The 22756-nt window shown below is 39.5% G+C and overlaps 1 protein-coding gene across 7 annotated transcripts in view; it reads left to right on the forward strand.

Moving 5' to 3' along the window:
• The window catches only part of TMEM131L (transmembrane 131 like), an 84620-nt gene extending 64765 nt beyond the window's left edge, over positions 1–19855 (forward strand). For 2 of the 7 annotated variants that reach the window (XM_070757833.1, XM_070757838.1), the window contains 11 exons: positions 941–1563; positions 2640–2791; positions 4465–4589; positions 6070–6209; positions 7437–7616; positions 11476–11554; positions 12101–12186; positions 14700–14820; positions 15067–15137; positions 16824–16966; positions 19427–19855. In XM_070757833.1, the coding sequence (XP_070613934.1) occupies positions 941–1563; positions 2640–2791; positions 4465–4589; positions 6070–6209; positions 7437–7616; positions 11476–11554; positions 12101–12186; positions 14700–14820; positions 15067–15137; positions 16824–16966; positions 19427–19705 (1999 nt within the window). In that variant the 3' untranslated portion in view covers positions 19706–19855. The remainder of the gene's footprint in view (positions 1–940; positions 1564–2639; positions 2792–4464; positions 4590–6069; positions 6210–7436; positions 7617–11475; positions 11555–12100; positions 12187–14699; positions 14821–15066; positions 15138–16823; positions 16967–19426) is intronic. The other 5 variants (XM_070757835.1, XM_070757839.1, XM_070757836.1 and 2 more) reach the window with 3 other exon arrangements.
• The last annotated feature ends 2901 nt before the right edge of the window (positions 19856–22756 follow it).

The raw sequence follows: 22756 nt of genomic DNA on the forward strand, positions 1-22756 counted from the left end.
TCGAGCTCTCTGATAGAATCCTCCCACAAATGCACAGAGACAATTTCAGACACACACACACACGTTTGAAAATTCAAAACAATGTTCTTTGTAATGAAAATTCACTTACCCAAGCCCTCTTTTGGTATAGCAAAGAGCACTTGTCTCCAAACAAACTGGTAATTTGTACAAGTCCCTTATCAGTTCTGTGATACTTAGCTTGCAGGGGTGAGGCAATTCAGTCCTTTTTTCACAAAGTGAAACACACTTTGCCCTGGTTTAGTTTCACAACGGGCAAAAATCAGCACACAAAAAGTCAGTAAAGCAGTTACGAAACACGATCAGATAATCCTCCACAATGACCAAACCCACAGGCTGCTCTTTATAGCAGCCTCACTAATTACCACAGCCCCACCCAACCACAGGTGGCCTCATTTTCTTTGATAATAATCTCTCAGTTGTTGTTGCCTATGTATCGCTCTCCTCATGCATGGCTGTATCATTAACTCTTGTTCTGAATCCAAGGAGGAGCTAGATAATTGATCTCCTTCTGAGCTGTCTGCCACACTCTCCTCCTCCCTGTCACTCATGTCTTCTTGGTCAGAGGAGCCTTCATCAGCAGATTCCACTGGGGGAGGGGGGCAAAACAGGCCTGCAGCATGTGGATATCTCCCCCACATCCACAGTCCTTGGGGCAGGAGCTGGGCCAGAGCTAACTACAACAGAGGTCATATAAGCTTAATAGATAAATACAATACAATAAAATTAATATTGTTATGACATAAGGGAGCAGGAAATATAAAACCGAAGGACAGAGAAAATACAGGAATCCTTTCAGATCAACGTGATTTCATGCTTGGTTCCATGTTTATAAGTTTTTTTACTGTGTTGTTTTTGCCAATTGTGTAGAAACTGTGCAATCTTTTTTATAGTAAGTCTTATAATTTTATTTTAAAATCAGGAGTAGCTGCAGAGCGTTTACTGAGACTTACAGTTCTTCTGATAAAGGGAAAGGAAAAGGATCCCTTTTGGTGGGCACTGGGACCAGCCGTAGCCAGAATGCGGCCAAGAGGAGCCCCGCAACGTACAGTCATTCTCAGAAGAAACATAAATGTTCTGTATATTACGGGAAGCAAAAATCAAGCACAACAACCAGCAGTAACATTCTGGCAACAGATGATAAGCCGAACCAGTCAATTGAAAATCCTATTTCAGCACCGAAGGAAGACATTTGTACTGTTAATGAAAACTGGCTGAGCTTGAAATATGCGAATAGCGTCAACATGAACATGCAAAAGAACTTAACGCATCCGGGGAACTTTGTAGATAAAGATGAAAGTGCATTGAAAAGTGCAACGCTTATGAAAAACATTTCTTCAGATTGCAATTTGAAGGAGGGCCTTCAAACAAATATGTTTCCTAAGGAAACGAATCTTAAGTCTTCGGAAAATTTAGCTGAACTGAAAGAGCCTGAGTTATGTCCTTCAAAGTCGTCAAAGAAATTGTCTGAAAGTCGCTTTTCAAGATCTTCGCCTCAACAACAACAGCAACCAGAATTTCAAGAGAGTTCAAGGAAAAATGGAGGTAATTTTTTTTAAATACAAAAGATGTTGTTTTGAATAAACTTGATAGATATCTGCATGCCAGGAAATAACTTTTGCTAACTTCTAGAATTTTGAAAATAATGCTAGAATTATAACCATAGAAGAATAGAATAGAAAAGAATTTTTATTGGCCAAGTGTGATTGGACACACAAGGAATTTGTCTTGGTACGTATGCTCTCAGCGTACGTAAAATAAAATATACATTTGTCAAGAATCATATGGTACAACACTTAAAGATTGTCATAAGCAATGAAGAAGCAATATTAATAAAAATCTTAGGATATAAGCAACAAGTTACAGTCATACAGTCAACATGGGAGGAAATGGGTGAAAGGAATGATGAGAAAAACTAGTAGAATAGAAGTGCAGATTTAGTAGAAAGTCTGACAGTGTTGAGCGAATTGTTTGTTTAGTAGAGTGATGGCGTTCGGGAAAAAACTGTTCTTGTGTCTAGTTGGACTATGTCCCAATTTTTTAGTAAGCATGACATTATATAGCAACCCCAAACATTTTAATGTTTTTAAAAAGCATTTTAATGGTTTTTAATTGGATTTTTAGCATTTAACAGAAAAAATATACAGATATGACATAAGGGCTTAATTTTAGGCTTATTTACTACTACTACTACTACTACTACTACTACTACTACTACTACTAATAATAATAATAATAATAATAATAATAATAATAATTTATTAGATTTGTATGTCACCCCTCTCCAAAGACTCGTTAAGATGAATTAAGACATCTTAATTCAAGACATCTTTCTTTCCCAAAAAGTTTTAAGTGATTGAAATAAAAGCATAATTTTCTTTACCTTTATTTTATTTTCCAGAAAGAAAAGATTTTTGCCAATGTTTTACCTATACAGTCAGACCCAAAGATTTTTCTAAAGTATCTTATGGAAGAATATTTTCAGTTAAGAAACTGAGAATTTTTAAATCCAATCTAACATGACACTAATTTTTACTATAAATTTTAAGTAATGCAAGGTCCATAATTTTTCATGGTTTATTAGTGATTGTTACAAAGCACATATCTTTTTATTGCTAAAGGGAATAGCCAGCAAGTGCCTCTCAGGAATGAAATAGGAAGTGAGACATTGCAAAAACAGGCTAACGGACAGCTTTCCACAGAGAAGATAGCGAATAAAGGACTTAAAGATGAATTATTGTATTCTGGAAAACGGGAATTGATTTCTGCTGAGGTTTGTATTTTATATCTCCTCTTTGAAATATTTGCTTTTTAAAAAAACCTCTAACATGATAGATTGCAGGTGTGAGTTAAATATGATCCAATTGTGGAGGGTTTTATAGAAACTAATAAAGCCCAATGGCTTCAATGAGATGAACTTTATATGGCAGCCATATTTATTTCTTGTTTCATACTTTTTAACAAATTTCTTTCATTATGCGGTAGGCACTGTGCAAGTTACAGCAATTAAAATTACTAACAATAAAGCACAAGCAGTCAATATAAACAATAGTTTTTAAAAAAATAAACACTTTCAAACTATAAGGATTTGGTTGAAATGAGTTAATGAGTTCCATTTTTACAAATTAAAAAGTTTAAATGATTTAATTAAAAAGAATTGTTTCAAAGCTTTGCATACTCTCTTAGATCAAATTAGATGCTTTATAGCCAACATGTGGTTACTCAAATTGTTCAAATCACTTTAGATTTAAAATTTTGTGATCTTAACATCAGAACAAAAATATGTATGCATGAAACTTACCTTTAATTTTCTCTTTGATTAACCTTGTATGCCACTATATAATACAAAGCTGAAATAACTTTTCAGAAAACTTTGAACCTCACTGGAACAGTGAGTGAGTAAGTGAACAAAAAAAGAAAGAAAGTCAGAGACAGCATTTATAGCAGGTCTCCTAATAGTAATAGTGACCTGGTTTTTATTGTTTTTTTATTTTTCTAACCTTTAAACATCATAGCATTTTTACACCAATCTACATCCAAATCTCATACATATCTAATTACAATGTTTCCAGTCACAATTCAAAGTGTTGGTTATGACCTATAAAGCCCTTCATGGCATCGGACCAGAATATCTCCGGGATCGCCTTCTGCCGCACGAATCCCAACGACCGGTTAGGTCCCACAGAGTTGGCCTTCTCCGGGTCCCGTCGACTAAGCAATGTCGTTTGGCGGGACCCAGGAGAAGAGCCTTCTCTTTGGCGCCCCCGGCCCTCTGGAACCAGCTCCCCCCAGATATCAGAGTTGCCCCCACCCTCCTTGCCATTCACAAGCTCCTTAAAACCCACCTCTGTCGTCAGGCATGGGGGAATTGAAATTTCCCTTCCCCCTAGGCTTATAGAATTTATACATGGTATGCTTGTATGTATGAGTGGTTCTTTACATTGGGTTTTTTTAGATTGTTTTTAATATTAGATTTGTTTACATTGTATTTTTATATTGTTGTTAGCCGCCCCGAGTCTTCGGAGAGGGGCGGCATACAAATCTAATAAATACAAATACAAAATACAAATACAATACTTCATAGATTTTCATTATCCCATTTCCGGGGGTGTGGGGTGTGTTTTGCCTCACTTTTTTTCTCTTCCTTTTTTTTTATCCAAATGTATCATTTAGTCCAGACGTTGTAATAATCTGAGTCCTTTTGTCCTTTTAGTTCTATTGTCAATTTGTCAATTTCTGCACATTATCAACCAACACCTTTACCAATGGAACCTGGTTTTTGTCAGTGAAAAAACTGTACTACTTATTCTTGCTCCCATTCCAGCTCTTTCTAACTCAAAGCTAATATTACGCTAATATATTTAGTATCATAAAATGGTAGTCTTTCAACAGTTGGCTATATTGAATATGGTTCTATTTTTTTAAAAAAATAGTTGTGTCTTTCAGCAGGAAGAAGTTCACCGAAAAAATGGGTCTCAAGAGAAAAAAGATGGACACTTGCCCAATACTAGCTGGAATAGACATAGGACAAACAGAAAAAATAAGAAGAAGCATATAAACATATCTTCACGGTATGCATCAATACCTTCACATATTCACATTTTAAAATTAGGTCAGCACTGTTTCTGCCACTTAGTTTTAATTGGATGTGTTCAGAGAGTTCTAGCAATCTTCTGAGTGTATTTTTATTCTGAATCTACTGAAGGAATGACTTTTTCTAATTTCTTCTTCTTCTTCTTCTTCTTCTTCTTCCATCAACATTTTAAAAACATTCTTTTTAATATGTCTGTGAGTGACATAGGGGAAGGTTTGGTAGGGAAGGTTTGCCTATTTGCCGATGACTCTAAAGTGTGCAATAGGGTTGATATTCCTGGAGGGGTCTGTAATATGGTAAATGATTTAGCTTTACTAGATAAATGGTCAAAGCAATGGAAACTGCAGTTTAATGTTTCCAAATGTAAAATAATGCACTTGGGGAAAAGGAATCCTCAATCTGAGTATTGTATTGGCAGTTCTGTGTTAGCAAATACTTCAGAAGAAAAAGATTTAGGGGTAGTGATTTCTGACAGTCTCAAAATGGGTGAACAGTGCAGTCAGGCGGTAGGGAAAGCAATTAGGATGCTTGGCTGCATAGCTAGAGGTATAACAAGCAGGAAGAGGGAGATTGTGATCCCCTTATATAGAATGCTGGTGAGACCACATTTGGAATACTGTGTTCAGTTCTGGAGACTTCACCTACAAAAAGATATGGACAAAATTGAACGGGTCCAAAGACGGGCTACAAGAATGGTGGAAGGTCTTACGCATACAGGAAAGACTTAATGAACTCAATCTGTATAGTCTGGAGGACAGAAGGAAAAGGGGGGACATGATCAAAACATTTAAATATATTAAAGGGTTAAATAAGGTCCAGGAGGGAAGTGTTTTTAATAGGAAAGTGAACACAAGAACAAGGGGACACAATCTGAAGTTAGTTGGGGGAAAGATCAAAAGCAACATGAGAAAATATTATTTTACTGAAAGAGTAGTAGATACTTGGAACAAACTTCCAGCAGACGTGGTTGGTAAATCCACAGTAACTGAATTTAAACATGCCTGGGATAAACATATATCCATCCTAAGATAAAACACAGAAAATAGTATAAGGGCAGACTAGATGGACCAGGAGGTCTTTTTCTGCCGTCAGACTTCTATGTTTCTATGTTTCTACCATTGCTGCTGTTGTTTCAAAGGGTTTCCACACTATTTTAGAATGACTCTGAGAAAACAAACTATTATTTTAACATAATTCTTTGGCTGGATCAGAAACCTTTGCCAAATAGGAATAGGAACTGTGTAAAAAAGAGAGACTGGCTCCACCTATCATTTTATAATTATTTATTCCACTCGTTCTCTTATTAACGTGTAAACTTTTTGGTATTTCAGTTGCTGTTCAAATGCTATTTAACCCAAGCATCTAATCTTAAATATGCACTGTTGCCATTATTCATTTACTGATCAGAGTGGAAAGAAAAAAAATTAAGGCTTCTTGTTTTGGGGACATTTTTACAGGGTTCCTGAGCAGGCTGAACTGAAGCACGGGTGCAGCGAAAGACATGAACTTAGAACTACTATTAACATAAGAAACTGGTGTGCTCAAAGCAATGGGGAAACTTGCAAAGGAGATGATAAATCTGTGCACAGGGAAGCAGGTAGGTAGTAAAATATAAATGGAAAGCAAACGATAGTAACCAGTTTTTCATTTGAAATCTTCTTCTTTTTTGTTCTTATTTCGGTTCCTCAAATCAAATCCAAGAAACAAAAAATTGATTTGAGTTGATGCTATAATAAGGAAAACATCCTAGCCTTTATACAGTGGTACCTCTACTTAAGAACTTAATTCGTTCCGTGACCAGGTTCTTAAGTAGAAATGTTCTTAAGTAGAAGCAATTTTTTCCATAGGAATCAATGTAAAAGCAGATAATGTGTGCAAACCCATTAGGAAAGAAAAGCTTGGAATTTGGGTGGGAGGAGGAGGAGGAAGGAGAGGAGGAGGAAAGTCGCTGCCAAAGGAAGAAGGTGAGGTGAATAAAAAAAAATCCAAAACTTTAAGACTTAAAAAAAGAGGCGGCAAGGAAGAGCATGTGCCTCCAATACACCTGGTGCAAGGCTGCCTCCCATACACTGCCTCCCATACAGTGGCTGCTGCTGCTGATACCTGCTGCCTCTTCCTTCCCATGCTGAAGGGCTCCCCTCTCCTCTCGCTCACTTGCTTTGTAGCCAGCGCCTTTCCTTCGCTGTGGTGACTCCTCGGCTGCCCAGAGCAAAGGGAGCGTTTCTTTTCTCTGGCCCCTGGCAGAGGTTTATTCCCTGTCCAAGCACCCAAAGAAAGGAAAATGCTTTGTTTGCTCTGGGCTGCCAAAGCCTCCTTAGATACCACCAAAAGGTTCCTCTGGCAGCCCAGATGGCCGGGATTAAAGGGGGAATGGCAGGAAACTGGCCGGGCCTTCGTGCTGCTCTCAAATTTCCTGGGAAATTTTTCCGGGCTCGGGCTCTTAAGTAGAAAATGGTTCTTAAGAATAGGCCCTAAAAATCTTGGAACACCTGGTTCTTATCTAGAAAAGTTCTTAAGTAGAGGCGTTCTTAAGTAGAGATACCACTGTATTTGACTGTCTGATCAGGAGAATGGGAACCAGTGACAAAAAAATAATAATCCATATTTATAAAACTTTGAATATTTCTAAACTTCAAGGATAGTCCTAGTTTAGAAAGAACTCTCTCTTACTCTTCCCTTTGTTAAAGTTCTCCAGTCTTTCTGTCAAACAAAAGATTGAATAGAAGACAAAGTCTGATATCCTGGTAAATCGCCTGTTTGCTTATTTGAGAGAATGCAATGATAACGAGTATTAAAGTTTGGTTTTATTAACTTCTTCCTGAAGAAGGTTTCTACCAGTGGCCTAAGAAGAAATGCTTGGAGAGGTTTTGTTCAGATTCGAGCTCAGATTGTGGAAGTTCTTCTGGAAGTGTCCGGGCCAGTCGGGGCAGCTGGGGCAGCTGGAGCAGCACAAGTAGTTCGGATGGGGATAAGAAGATTCCTAGCAGGCATTTCCTTCCTTCGAGTATGTATGGTCTGGACACGTGTTCTTTTCTATTTTCTGTTTTGGGGGAAAATCACTGCATGTTACTGCCTTACATTAAACTCTTGAGTCCCCACTTCCCCGAATCTTGTTATTTTAGAAAATAATCTTAACTGAAAATAACAAAAATAATCGCTGCTGTGAAAGTGTTTAAAATAAGGGCACCTATTTGGGGGGATAATACACAATCATTTTAAAGGGATTCTGATTAAACCAAGTTTACAATGAACTATGAACATAGTCAAATATCTGAACATCACTTTTATTCTTTTTATAAATACAGTAATACCTCGTCTTACGAACCTAATTGGTTCCGGAAGTAGGTTCGTAAGGCGAAACGTTTGTAAGATGAAACATTGTTTCCCATAGGAAACAATGTAAAAGCGATTAATCTGTGCGAAAAGAAAAAAAAATCGGAAAATGGCGCTCCGCTGGACGGCGGCACCCGGCTGTCACCTTCTGAAACAGCCGGGGGGCTTCTCAGCGTTCTCCCGAATGCCGAACCTGGAAGTTCGGGTTCCAGAGGCCGCCGAGAAGTGCCCGGCTGTTTCAGAAGGTTACAGCTGGCCGCCGCCGCTTGGTGGAGCGCCGTTTTTGCGATTGGCGGCGGCGTTTTCGGCTGGAGGCTAGAAAGAAGGTGGGGAATCCCAATAGGGAATTCCATAGGCGGAGCTTTGACGTCACGAAGACGTCCGACTGGTCTGAACCTTCTGAAACAGCCGGGCGCTTCTTGGCGGTCTCTGGAACCCGAATCTGAACTTCTGGGTTCAGCGTTCGGGAGAACGCCAAGAAGCCCCCCGGCTGCTTCAGAAGGTGACAGCCGGGCGGCAGCGCTTCTCGGCGGCCTCCCGAACCCGAAAAGTTCGGGTTCGGGTTCGGGAGAATGCTGAGAAGCCCCTCGGCTGTTTTAAAAGGTGACAGCCGGGCGGCAGCACCCAGCGGAGCGCCATTTTGCGATCTGCGGTGGGTTCGTAAGCCGAAAAAAGTTCGTAAGAAGAGGCAAAAAATTTCTGAACCCCGGGTTCGTATCATGAAGTACCACTGTAACTCAAGGCTCTTCCTCCTATTTTCCCCCATAATGACAATTCTGTAAAGTGAATTGAGCTGACAGAGAGAGACTTCCATGCCTAAGGCAGGTCCAGAACTCAGAGTTCTTGGTTCTAGTCCAGTGTCTTTACTGCTAGACCAAACTGGTTCTTTTATTTAAAAACTAACTCTTCCTGGCATTTTGAAGTTTAACTATTGATAATCCTTGCTTATAACCACTCATTCAGCAATCATTCTAACTTGTAGCGGCTCTGAATGAGGAGAAATATGACCATATGACTTGGAATTGCAGCTATCGCGTGTCCCCATGATCATGTGATCATGATTCATGCGCTTGGCAACACATACTTACAACAGTCCCAGTATCCCACAGTCACGTGATTACCATCTGCAAACTTTACTGCTGGCATCTGACAACTAAAATCAACAGGGAAGCTAGCAGGGACAACATGATGTGTTTAACTTTGTGGAATTTGCTTAATGATGGCATTTGGAACTGCTATTTATTTATTTATTTTATTTATTTATTGGATTTGTATGCCGCCCCTCTCCGTAGACTCGGGGCAGCTAATAACAGTAACAAAAAACAGCATGTAAATCCAATACTAAAACAACTAAAAACCCTTATTGTAAAACCAAACATCCATACATACAAACATACCATACATGAATTGTAAAGGCCTAGGGGGAAAGAATATCTCAGTTCCCCCATGCCTGACAGCAGAGGTGGGTTTTAAGGAGCTTATTGGCATAGTCATACAATGTCGCTCTTTACAATTGCATCATTTAGTTGGTCCCAATTACCGTCATTAAATGAGACTACTTGTATAAACAATTGAGTCTTTTCATTAGTAATTCCTATTTTGTTTGTCTTGTTAATCTTTATTAAATTTATTGGGATTACTATTTTGAATCATTTTAATAGTTTCATGAGTTAATAGCATAGTTTAAAGGAACAAATGAAAACAAAGCCATTTTTTGTATTATTATGAATCATTATTATGTATTATTTCTGAAGGGAAGGAGACAAGTTTATTTATATACTTATCGAAAGAGCCATGGTGCCACAGTGGTTAGAATGCAGTATTGCAGGCTACTTCTGCTGATTGCCAGTACAGTGATACCTCGTCTTACGAACTTAATTTGTTCTGTGACGAGGTTTGTAAGTAGAAAAGTTCGTAAGATGAAACAATGTTTCCCATAGGAATCAATGTAAAAGCAAATACTGTAGTGCAAAAAAAAAAAAGCAGTGGGCGGACAAAGTGAAGGCTAACAAAGTGGAGACGGACAGAGAGGAGAAGCGAGGAATGGAGGTTCTAATGAAGGCTAACAATGCCCCAAATTGCTCCCCAAATCACCCCTCCAGATGTTTCCTACGCCACCCCAAATCACTCCCAAAATCACCCCTCCAAAAGCTTCCTATGCTGCCCCAAATCGCCTCCAAAATCACCCCTCCAAAAGCTTCCTACACCACCCCAAATCAATCCCAAAATCACCCTTCCAGACGCTTCCTATGCCACCCCAAATCACCTCCAAAATCTTCTCTCCAAAAGCTTCCTATGCCACCCCAAATCGCTCCCAAAATCACCCCTCTAAAACCTTCCTACGCCATCCCAAATCACTCCAAAAATCACCCCTTCAAATGCTTCCTACGTTGCCCCAAATCACTCCTAAAATCACCCCTCCAGCCACTTCCTATGCCACCCCAAATTGCCTCCAAAATCACCTCTTCAAACGCTTCCTATGCCCCCCAAATTGAGGTCCTAATGAAGGCAAATAGATTGAAGAAAGGCAGCAAGGAGAAACAAGGCAAACACTATGCCACCCAAATCAAGGTCCTAACGAAGGCAACTGGAGTGAAGAAAGGTAGCAAGGATAAACGAAGCATTTTGAAAGGAGAGGTGATTTTGGAAGAATTTGGAAGCTATTTGGGGCGGCGTAGGAAGCTTTTGGAGGGGTGATTTTAGGAGTGATTTGGGCGGCGTAGGAAGTTTTTGGAGAGGTGATTTTGGGAGCTATTTGGGGCGACATATGAAGCTTTTGGAGGGGTGATTTTGGGAGCGAGATGGGGCAAAGGAAGTGGTATGCTTGGGGGGATTTTGGCAGCGGGATGGTGAGGCTGCGGGGAGCAGAGGAAGTGAAGGGCTAGAGGGGAAAGTGGCAGGGAAATGGGGCAGCTCCGGCATTCCCCGCCTCAGGACTGCAGGTGCAATCAAAAGGAGGCAGGACAGCCGGATGGTGGTCACAAGGCAGGGGAATCCCTGTGGCAGTAAGAGAGCGCACATACAGTAAGAGAGCCCATGCAAACAGGCTCGGGTTCGTAAGGTGAAAATGGTTCTTAAGAAGAGACAAACAAATCTTAAACACCGGGTCCGTATCTCGAAAAGTTTGTATGAAGAGGCGTTCATAAGACGAGGTATCACTGTAGTTCAATTCTTCCTAGCTCAAGGTTGACTCAGTGTTCTATCCTTACAAGTTTGGTAAAATGAGGACCCAAATTCTTGAGGGCAATATGCTGACCCTGAAAACAGCTTAGAGAGGGCTGTAAAGCACTGTGAAGCTGATATATGAAGTCTAAGTGCTATTGCTATCAAATTTCTACATTATGAATTAATTGTTAGTGTCTGTTCCTCAATTTTTTTCTTTTCTGTGACTTTTTGGGAATTTCTACAGAAAATAAAGAAAATATCTAGAAAGATGCTAAAAGTCCTCTTAGGGACTGCTCCCAAAGTCAGTTTATTATATATATATATATGTTATTCCAGTCCCTGATTTTTAATTTTGTTTTGTGCAGGGGAAAGTATTTCATGTAATGATTTTTCACCGGATGCGCCCATCACTTTAAATCTTTCCCACAACATCTGCAACACCAGGTAAAGACTTTTAATAGCTCCTCTTTTCTATAGATCACTCACAGATCAACTGTTTCAAATATAACTAGCAAAGAAATGAAAAACAAATGTTCTAATTCTAAATTTACTTATACATTTGATAATGCTTTTAACTGCTTATTTCATATAAAATATTAATGTGCCCCCTTTTTTGGTTCAACACGAAAAATATATATTTTTAATTCTGTCTATGTCCATGTTTTTATGGAGCCATATAACAGTGGTTTGCCATAGCCTATGGGGTGATTTTTTTCTCTCTCTCACTGTAATTAAGTCATAGATTTTCTTAGTAATATTAAGCAAATCTGATTGTTTTGTATTTTGAGAGCGGACAGAAAAACAGCCAGATGCTGACATGCAAATATTATAGTCTAGCCATTTTTAAAATTTTGTTACATTAAATATCATGCTTGGAATATGTGTGTATATATATATGTCCATTTATAAACATAACCATGGCTATACTATTTGCAATGGAAAGGTTATGTTGATCAATAAAAATATAAAAATACTTATCTTTCATTTTAGTAGAGAAGTGAACAGTATCACACAGTATCCAGAGAATTTATGTCCCAGCTTCACTGACATAACCACAGATCAAGACAAAAATGAAGGTTCGTTAATTAAAAAAAGATCTTATATAGTAACTAAATCATATCAGACTTCCACTCCTAATTTTTATTATTTGTAATATAAAGCAGATCATCCAAACAGTCCTGCATTGCTAATTTTCTTTCTATGTATCAAATTTTATATGACTAATTATTAACTTCAACTAAGCAATGCAGGTTGGCGGGACCACGGAGGAGGGCCTTCTCTGTTGCCACCCCAGTACTGTGGAATCAACTCCCCCCCCCCCCCGATGTGAATGCATCGCTTAGCAATAGCAATACTGCCAGAGCTCACATGACTATGATTTGTGACTGTTTGCCAGCTTTCCACAAGCAAAGTCAATGGGAAAACTGGCAGGAAGTTACAAATCCCAGATGGTTCACATGCTAGCGCAGTGATGGCGAATCTATGACACGGGTGCCACAGGTGGTACGCAGAGCCATATCTGCTGGCACACAAGCCATTGCCCTAGGTCAACTCCAATGTACATGTGTGTGCTGGCCAGCTGATTTTTGGTTCGCAAAGAGGCTCTGGGAGGGTGTTTTTGGTTTCCAGAGAACCTCTGGGGAGGGGGTGTCTTTTTACCCTCCCCCAGCCCCAGGGGAAACCTTTGGAACCTGGGAAGGGCAAAACACAAGCATACTGGGTCCACCTGAAGTTGGGAAATAGGCTGTTTCTGGCCTGCAGAGGGTCTCCAGTGGGTGGGGGAAGCTGTTTTCGCCCTCCCCAGGCATTGAATTATGGGTGTGGGCACTCACGCATGCACGATAGCGTGCACACATGTTCTTTCGGCACCCGAGGAAAAAAATGTTTACCATTATTATTATTATTTATTGGATTTGTATGCCGCCCCTCTCCGTAGACAGGGCTAGCGGGTTGATGCTCCGTAGTGGCACTCTGGAGAAAAAGCAGCAGGGATGACTTTCAACTTTCCTTGCCGGCTTTCCCGCTGACTTTGCTTGTGGGAAGCTGGCAGGGAGGATGACAAATTGTAGTGCTACGGCCACAACACTCTGCAATTGTGTGAGACAATTAGTAAGCACTCAGATTACCTGCCACATGACCATGAAAATGCTGTAACATCCAGAACTTCTGAGAATAGAGTCACCAGTGCCATTCATTCAGACAATATCTTCTGAATTTGAAGAGTTTGATACTGTCTGAAAAATCACAACTTTTACAACAAATTCGTATGATAGATAATCCTCAGCCTTATGCCCTTCAAATATATTGAATTTTTATATCAAAACCGTATAAACCTCAACCAATTAAGTGGCTAGAATGTTGCATACAGGGTGCGTTCCAAAGGTAATGCAATTATTTTTTTTAAGTAATTTATTGAACAGATTTGCACAAACACTTAAAATTCTTCCAAGTACTGTCCTTGGGCCTCTACACATTTTTTCCAGCGACTCTGCCATGACCGGTATGTGCGCTGGGAGGCGTCTTTGTGGACCTCTCACAAGGTCTTCATCACGGCTGATTGGATCTCTTCTATGGATCAAAAACGTGTTCCTTTCAGGGCTGCCTTAATCCGAGGAACAAAAAGAAGTCTGCTGGGTTGACGTCAGGACTATTTGGGGGTGGGGTGCGGACAGCATTGGCACCTGGTGTTTGTCCAGGAACTCACATACTCGTAGTGCGTTGTGGCAAGACACGTTATCGTGATGAAGTTGCCAGGTAGTGGAGATGTCTTTTCTTGTCCTGATGACCCTTTTTCGGAGTCTTTCAAGCACATCCACATAGTAGGCAGCGTTAACTGTCTGTCCTTGAGGAACAAACTCCTTATCGACCACTCCTTTACTGTCGAAAAAGTACGAGCTTGGCGCACACTTTCCTCATCGCTAAATCTTCAGTAACAATGCAAAATACAACAGTAGACGACATGTTCAGTTCATTGGCAACCATCTTGATACTCAATCGACGGTCAGAGTCCAACAATTGTCGAACAGGAGCTACATTGTTGTCGGTTTTGCTGCTTGACGGGCGCCGAAAGCGTTGTTTGTTGTGAACCTCTTCCCGACCCTCGTTAAAGGCCTTTAACCACCTCAAAACTTGTGAGGAGAGAGCAGAGTCCCCATAAGCCTCACAATCATTTTGTTAGTCTCCTCAAGATATTTTTTCAGTTTAGCACAAAACTTAATTGCGTAACGTTGCTCGATCGTCGATTCCATTTTTTTCGTGACATGGTCAGCACGCAGAGGTTTACAATAACTGACGTCCTGCCGCTTCCACAGCTTGGAGAGCACTGAGACTAGTTTTGCGGCAAAGCTTAGCATCCCCCACCCACCTACTCCAAGTGATTTGGTCCCACTCCGACCAGTAGGAGCGGTACGGGAAATTCAACTGCATTACTTTTGGAACGCACCCTGTTTTATAAAACTTAATTTGTTTGGGTGGAGATAACAGAATTGCATAGCATTGTAACACTGATGCTTGAAAGTTTTTTAAAAATATGTATAGTATAAATATATAACATGCTATAAATTTTATTTGATTTATTTTTACTTTCTAGGTCTCTATCCAGCGGGAAATCTCTGGTCATCCCAGCCTATCTGCTTGACAAATAGTATGAATTACAGTCTTGAGAACAATATATCATGCCTGATCCAGGAAAACCCTTCATTACATAATGGGTAGGTTTTTTATTTATTATTGCTTATATATTTTTACTATGGTCTTCATAGTCTGAGATTGTGTGTTGGGGGGTGGGAACTGGGAGTTGTCCTCTCATATCTGGAAGATGTGGGAGGGATCCAGATTAGATGGAGCTGTTTTATCAGAAATATGTTTTTCATTGTGACTTTTTTGAACCAAGGTATTGGTTTTAATTCAGTTTTTCTGAAATCTTTCTTACACTTTTTTTTTAAATCTTGCAATAGCTTTGTTGATTGGAATCCACCCTGTGATGGCCAGCTTAACATGTACTGTCCAGTAGAAGTGAATGAGTATGGTAAGTCTTCTAAAGAACCATTTGTATTTTATATGGAAATAGGTACACTTAAATAGGCATTCAGAATTCCATTGAACAGTTTTGGTTGTTATCCTAGCTTTTCTATGTGCTTTTAGACTCCTGTCCAGATTGCACTGTCACCACACTATCAGTCTTGGCTTATGGTCACTCTCTCTCACACACACTCCCAATTCTGGAAAATAGCCACACTGAAAATCACTTTCAACCGAATACCGAGGAACAACCAGTTCTTTAGAATACATGGAGACTTGGTGAATGTAAAGTAGCAGTAGTACTTTATTGATTACAATTGATATATATTTGCTCTTTCTCATACAAACTCATTCACACTTCCCCATGTTTTTCTCAATTAGATTGGCAGGCACTATCCAGATGAACAGAGGTTTCCCAATCTAGATCCAAAAACAACTCAGAGTCAGGAGCCCTTTTATTCCCCAAATCTTTACTTGTTTGCTTTGTTGGTTAACAAGACTAGCAACTACTCTTTCCTTGTTAATTTACAAATCTGGTAGCTTTTGATGGGCTTCCCACATGCTCAGGCCCAACCTTTGTCATCTAGGTCAGGCAACATTTTTTCCTTTGTTTCCTTAACAACTTAGTTTTATCTATTTCCCCATAGGAATATTTTAGACTGGATTCCTGGCTTTTTCCCACTTTGTCTTTAAGTATGGCAGCTTGCCTGCGTCAGTCTCTCAGCACCTTCAATATCTGTCACCCAACCTATATTATTATTTAGTATAGACCAGGGGTATCAAACTCAAATTCATTGAGGGCCAAATCTGGTTTGTGTTTGACCTTGGAGGGCTGGAGTGGGAGTGCCTAGCCTTGGAGGCCTCCCGTGTCAATATTTATTTATTTATTATTTATTTATTAATCAGATTTGTATGCCGCCCCTCTCCGTAGACTCGGGGCGGCTAACAACAATAATAATACAATGTAAACAAATCTAATATTTCAGTTAATTTTTAAAAAACCCAATTTAAGAAACCAATCATACATACTGACATACCATGCATAAATTTTATAAGCCTAGGGGGAAGGGAAAGTCTCAATTGCCCCATGCCTGACGACAGAGGTGGGTTTTAAGGAGCTTACGAAAGGCAAGGAGGGTGGGGGCAACTCTGATATCTGGGGGGAGTTGGTTCCAAAGGGTCGGGGCCACCACAGAGAAGGCTTTTCCCCTGGGTCCCACCAAACAACATTGTTTAGTTGATGGGACCCGGAGAAGGCCAACTCTGTGAGACCTAACTAATCGCTGGGATTCGTAAAGCAGCAGGCGGTCCCGGAAATATTCTGGTCCGGTGCCATGAAGGGCTTTATAGGTCATAACCAACACTTTGAATTGTGACCGGAAACTGATCGGCAACGAATGAAGACTGCGGAGTGTTGGTGTAACATGGGCATATTTAGGAAAGCCCATGATTGCTCTCGCAGCTGCATTCTGCACGATCTGAATATTAATCTGGATTGACCTCTTTTATTTAATAGAGATTAGCCAGAGTCCATTAGGTGCTGCTGTCAACTGGGCATACAAACAGGATCTAGGATTCATATAGTAATTATTAAATAAGGAGCATTATATATGCTTATTCATACAATATATAGAATCACACTTTGATACAAAATTGACTAATACTGAACACCCTTCTGTCTCCTAAAATAAAGAAAATATGAATTACCATAATGGATTTCCGTGCACAGAAGAAATTCAAAATTCAGGCTTCATTGATCACAGCTGTCAGTCTTCATGGAACACCCCACCTAACCTTCCTCCAACATGGGAACCCACCAGCTATGTCAACCCAACAGTAAGTATCATAAGTGGACTATTTTATGCATTCTGTAATAGTAGTTCAAAACAATGTTTTGGGGTTGTCCTTTACTTATTCTTGGATTTCTTTTTTTTAAAGAGTGTCTTGTGCCAAGGCAGTTCTTGCTAGCATACTGGCTAAGCAACCTAATAAAGTATTCCCTCACTTTTCGTGGGGGATGCGTTCCAAGACCGCCTGCGAAAGTTGAATTTCCGCGAAGTAGAGATGCGGAAGTAAATACACTATTTTGGCTATGAACAGTATCACAAGCCTTCCCTTAACACTTTAAACCCCTAAATTACAATTTCCCATTCCATTAACAACCATTCAGATTATTACTCACCATGTTTATTTATTAAAGTTTATTAAAAAAAATATTTATTAAAGACAGACGAAAGTTTGGCGATGACATATGACGTCATCGAGTGGGGGGAAAAGTGGTATAGGGAAAAAACCCGCAAAGTATTTTTTAATTAATATTTTTGAAAAAACGTAGTATAGACTTTCCGCGAAGTTTGAACCTGCGAAAATCGAGGGAACACTGTATCTTCTTAATTTACCTGAAATTAAAAGGAAGTAGGAGAGTCCAACCTGGATTAAACTCAGTAGCATAGTTCCTTCTAAGCTGAGCAGTGAGCAATCGCTCACATAAAAATCATCATCAACTCAGAGTTTTCCAAACCTGCCCAGAAGCCGAGAGGGAAAGAGTGAGAGGGAAGGAGAGAGAGAGGAAGAGAGAGAAACAGATAGAAAAAAGAGAGGAAGGAAAAGAGAAAGAAAAAGAATGGGAGTAAGGAAGAGAGAAAGAAAATCAAAATCTAGTTTGAAACTAGCTCAACTATTTAAGTGGCATTTTGATATTGATAGAGTTGCCCTGTTATGAGCTCACTGTTATAGACACACAGTACAGTATTTTATTTTGAAATTCTCTGAGGCAAAACAGGGTGGGTTTTTTATTTGTTTGTTTGTTTGTTTGTTTATTATTTCTGTGCCGCCCAGTCCCGAAGGGACTGCCGCTCAGACACTATACTTTTCTGCCCACCTCCCAAAAAAAATTAGAGGGAACACTGCTCAGTAGTCTAGGAGAAAAAACTCATGTGTCCCTACACTACGACTGAGTTTTAAAAACTGACTTTCTAGGCAGCTCGGGGGCGTTAACTAATTGAATATTTAAATTTTAAACTCAGTTCCTAGCAATAGACTAGAGTTGAATCCATGTTGGATGCTCCTGAGCAGTGCATTGGAGAAATTCACGTTTCAAAATTTGGGTGGCTTCAATTTCAGTTTTGATTGTAATTTTGGTGCATTTAATAACGCTGAGTTCCATAGATTTCATTGTTCAGCACATATTTAAATACACATTTTCGTTATGCACATGATGAAATGAGTAATAAAATATGGAAAAATGCTAGATTTTTTTTTCATGGATATAAAAATAGAGTTATAGAAACATAGAAGTCTGACGGCAGAAAAAGACCTCATGGTCCATCTAGTCTGCCCTTATACTATTTCCTGTATTTTATCTTACAATGGATATATATTTATCCCAGGCATGTTTAAATTCAGTTACTGTGGATTTACCAACCACTTCTGCTGGAAGTTTGTTCCAAGGATCTACTACTCTTTCAGTGAAATAATATTTTCTCACGTTGCCTTTGATCTTTCCCCCAGCTAACTTCAGATTGTGTCCCCTTGTTCTTGTGTTCACTTTCCTATTAAAAACACTTCCCTCCTGGACCTTATTTAACCCTTTAATATATTTAAATGTTTCGATCATGTCCCCCCTTTTCCTTCTGTCCTCCAGACTCTACAGATTGAGTTCATTAAGTCTTTCCTGGGACACTAATTAAGACATAGGAGTAGGGTTTGGGAAACACAGCATTCAAGTCCACATTTACCTGCAGAACATGCTTGGATAATGTTAAGACTGGACCTTCAGAAAAATGTGCCTAAAAATAAAATGTTTATTTCTATTTTAATTTAATGTTTACCTTCACTTGCTTGCTTCAGTTTCTCAAGTGAAACATAGAAACATAGAAGACTGACGGCAGAAAAAGACCTCTTGGTCCATCTAGTCTGCCCTTTTACTATTTCCTGTATTTTATCTTAGGATGGATATATGTTTATCCCAGGCATGTTTAAATTCAGTTACTGTGGATTTCCCAACCACGTCTGCTGGAAGTTTGTTCCAAGGATCTACTACTCTTTCAGTAAAATAATATTTTCTCATGTTGCCTTTGATCTTTCCCCCAACTAACTTCAGATTGTGTCCCCTTGTTCTTGTGTTCACTTTCCTGTTAAAAACACTTCCCTCCTGAACCCTATTTAACCCTTTAACATATTTAAATGTTTCGATCATGTGCTATTTAAATGTTTCGATCGTGCTATTTAACTGCTTTGTTCCTCATCTTCAGGCACCTTTTGCACTCTCAGTGATATCTTCTCCTTGCCTTTCAGTCCTACCTCTCCAGCACCAGGAGTTTGTCCCCCATGTCTGGCCTCTTCGGTTCCATCTGGGCCCCTCAGAATGATGTCTATGACAACTGCTGCCCTGTCAGCGCTTCCACTCCGCATCCAGCTCAGGTGGAGAGCCAAGCGGTCCTATGTAAGCAGGAATGTTACCCGAGATTTAACCCATTCCGTGCCTATATGAACTTAGATATATGGACTTCAGCAGCTAATCGGAATGCAAATTTCTCTCTCCCTAGGGACTCGGGTTACTGTGGAAATGTGTGATAAAAGGAATGTCATTTTTAAAATGTGAATTTAAAAAAAGCTTTTTCTTTTGATTACTAGAATGAGCTGGTGGTTGAACTAGAATTCAATGTTGGTCATTATTTTGGCACTTTTGTATGGAAAATAAACTTTTTTTTTTTTACCAAGGCATCTGGAATTTCTCTTTTCTGAGTTTTTTTTGGGGGGAGGGGGAGAAGTTTTGTCTTGTTTCGGGATGAAACTCCATCTAACCAGCATTTTCTGACTTCATTAACTTCTATTTCACATATATTTATTTAGCAAGTTTATCGTCTTATTTTTTCTGACATGTTAAGGCAGTTAAGAGCAATAAAAATAGAAAAAAATAACCTTACAAATAATTGTACAAAACAAAAACAAACCATGAGCCTTTTTTAATCCTCAACTTATAACAGTTCATTTAGTGACTGTTCAAAATTATCACAGCACTAAAAAACTGACTTATGATTGTTTTTCACACTTACAATTGTTGCTGCATCCCCATGGTCATGTGAACAAAATTTAGAGGGTTGGCAATTGACTCATATTTATGACGGTTGCAGTATTCCTAGGTCATGTGAGCACCATTTGCGATCTGACAAAGTCAGTGGAGAAGTAGATCTCACTTAACTGTGTTACTAAGTTAACCCCTACAATTATTTATTTAACTGGCAAGAAAAGTCATCAAATGGAGTAAAATTCACATAACAACTGTGTTGCTTAGCAGTAGAAGTTTGGATCACTGCACACCAAGACAACTAGACACAAGAACAGTTTTTCCTGAACGCCATCACTCTGCTAAACAAATAATTCCCTCACCACTGTCAAACTATTTACTAAGGCTGCATTACTATTAGTTTTTTTCATTAGTCCCATCTCCTCCAACTTATGACCGTATGACTGTAACTTATATTCTTATGATTTATATTAAAATTTATTTCCTGATTGCTTATTTGTACCCTATGACAATCATTAGGTTTTGTACCACATGATTCTTGACAAATCTATATTTTCCTTTATGTACATTGAGACCATATGCACCAAAGACAAATTCCTTGTGTGTCCAATCACACTTGGGCAATATAGAATTCTATTCTATTATTTTTTTTGAAAGAATAATATTTAGAAATTATTTTCAAGCACTGAGACTTGAAAAACCAAAGACCCCTGCAAGTTAGAAGTAATGTTTTGACATTACTTCTTACTTGCAGATTTGACAGATTTTGGCAGAATTTTAGTCAGAGGCCTTCAAAGTTGGCAACTTTAAGATTTGTGGACTTCAACTACCAGAATTCTCCAACCAGCATAGCAGGCTAGCATAGCTGGCTGGAGAATTCTGAAAGTTAAAGTCCACAAGTCTTAACGTTTCCAAGTTTGGGGACCGCTGGTCTTAGTATTGATCTTGCTACATCCTCCTAATGAAAAAGGAGAAGTAGGAAACTTTTTCTGAATTTTGAAGAACAGCTTCAAAGTTCAGAAGTTGGGAAGCAATCTGCCAGAATACTGAGTCAAGGACCTTGGAATACTAATAACTAAAGATCTAAGGAAAAAGCCCACTGCAACAACATTGCCAAGAAGGCCTCAAGAGTTGTTAATCTAATCCTACGTAGCTTCTGCTCTGGAAATCTCACACTACTTACCAGAGCTTACAAAACTTTCGCCTGACCCATCTATTTGGAACCCATACCACATTTCTGACATTAACACCCTCGAAAATGTCCAAAGATACTTCACCAGAAGAGCCCTTCACTCCTCCACTCGAAACAGAATGCCCTAAGAAACTAGATTTACAATCCTGGGTCTTGAAATCTTAGAACTACAACGCCTTAAACATGATCTAAGTAATGCCCACAAGATCATATGCTGCAATGTCCTGCCTATCAAAGACTACTTCAGCTTCAACCACAACAACACAAGAGCACACAACAGATTCAAGCTTAATATTAACCGCTCTAAACTTGACTGTAAAAAATATGACTTTAGTAATCGAGGTGTTGAAGCGTGGAACTCATTACCGGACTCCGTAGTATCATCCCCCAACATTTTTCCTTTAGACTATCCACGGTTGACCTCTCCAGATTCCTAAGAGGTCAGTAAGGGGCGTACATAAGCGCACTAGAGTGCCTTCCGTCCCCTGTCCTATAGTATCTCCTATATCTCTTATTTCTTCTCTACTATATCCCCTATAACATTCATTGTGTATTACTGTGTATTGGACAGAATAAATAAATAAAAATAAATAAATAAAAGAATCAAAGGAGTCCTCCTGTTGCTTTTTGAGTGATCCCTGAGCTGTGGCAAAACCCTCTTCCCGCTGACCTGCCTCTTGAACAAGGTATCAACAGAAATTCAAGAGGAATTCTCAGGACAAAGTCTATCTTTGTAGTCTACATCAAAGGAGCTTTCTAAGACTTGTGATCCTGATAGCTCACACAATAAAAAGGAAAGCTCTCTCCAGTTCATAGAATGGCTGCAATCGGAGACACTGGGTTGTAAAAGGAGGCCAGAGCATTGCTATCCACCCACCTTCCCTTGTCACTTCTTTTTCTTATTTGCTTTCAATTGCTTCTTTCATGACTTCTCCTGACTCTATGCAGTGGCCTCACAAAGCATTAAAAAATAGAAGGGCTGTGGCCCAAAAAATCAGTGATTTTTGTCTCTTTTCCATGTAAGCATTGGTTTATTACAAAAAATAGAAAGTGCATCCATATATTATCAGATTTTGGAGGGGGGGAAAACCCAACTTGAGAACAATTCCAGGGTGATATGCTTCTGTGACTAAAATTTAGAAATTAACAAAAAAGCAAAATGAGCATCGGCATTTGACAATGTCATCCAGTATGTTTTCTTCTACATACTGTTGTGGTTAGCTCTGGCCCAGCTCCTGCCCCAAGGAATGTGGAGGTGGAGGTGGGGGAGACATCTACGTGCTGTAGGCCTGTTTTGCTCCCGATGGAATCTGCCGACGAAGCCTCCTCTGACCAAGGAAGCGTGAGTGACAGGGAAGAGGGGAGTTTGGCAGACAGCCCAGGAGGAGATCAGTCATCTGTATCA

Source organism: Erythrolamprus reginae, chromosome 7 (assembly GCF_031021105.1).
Source record: "Erythrolamprus reginae isolate rEryReg1 chromosome 7, rEryReg1.hap1, whole genome shotgun sequence".
In the NCBI taxonomy this organism is placed as follows: domain Eukaryota; kingdom Metazoa; phylum Chordata; class Lepidosauria; order Squamata; family Dipsadidae; genus Erythrolamprus; species Erythrolamprus reginae.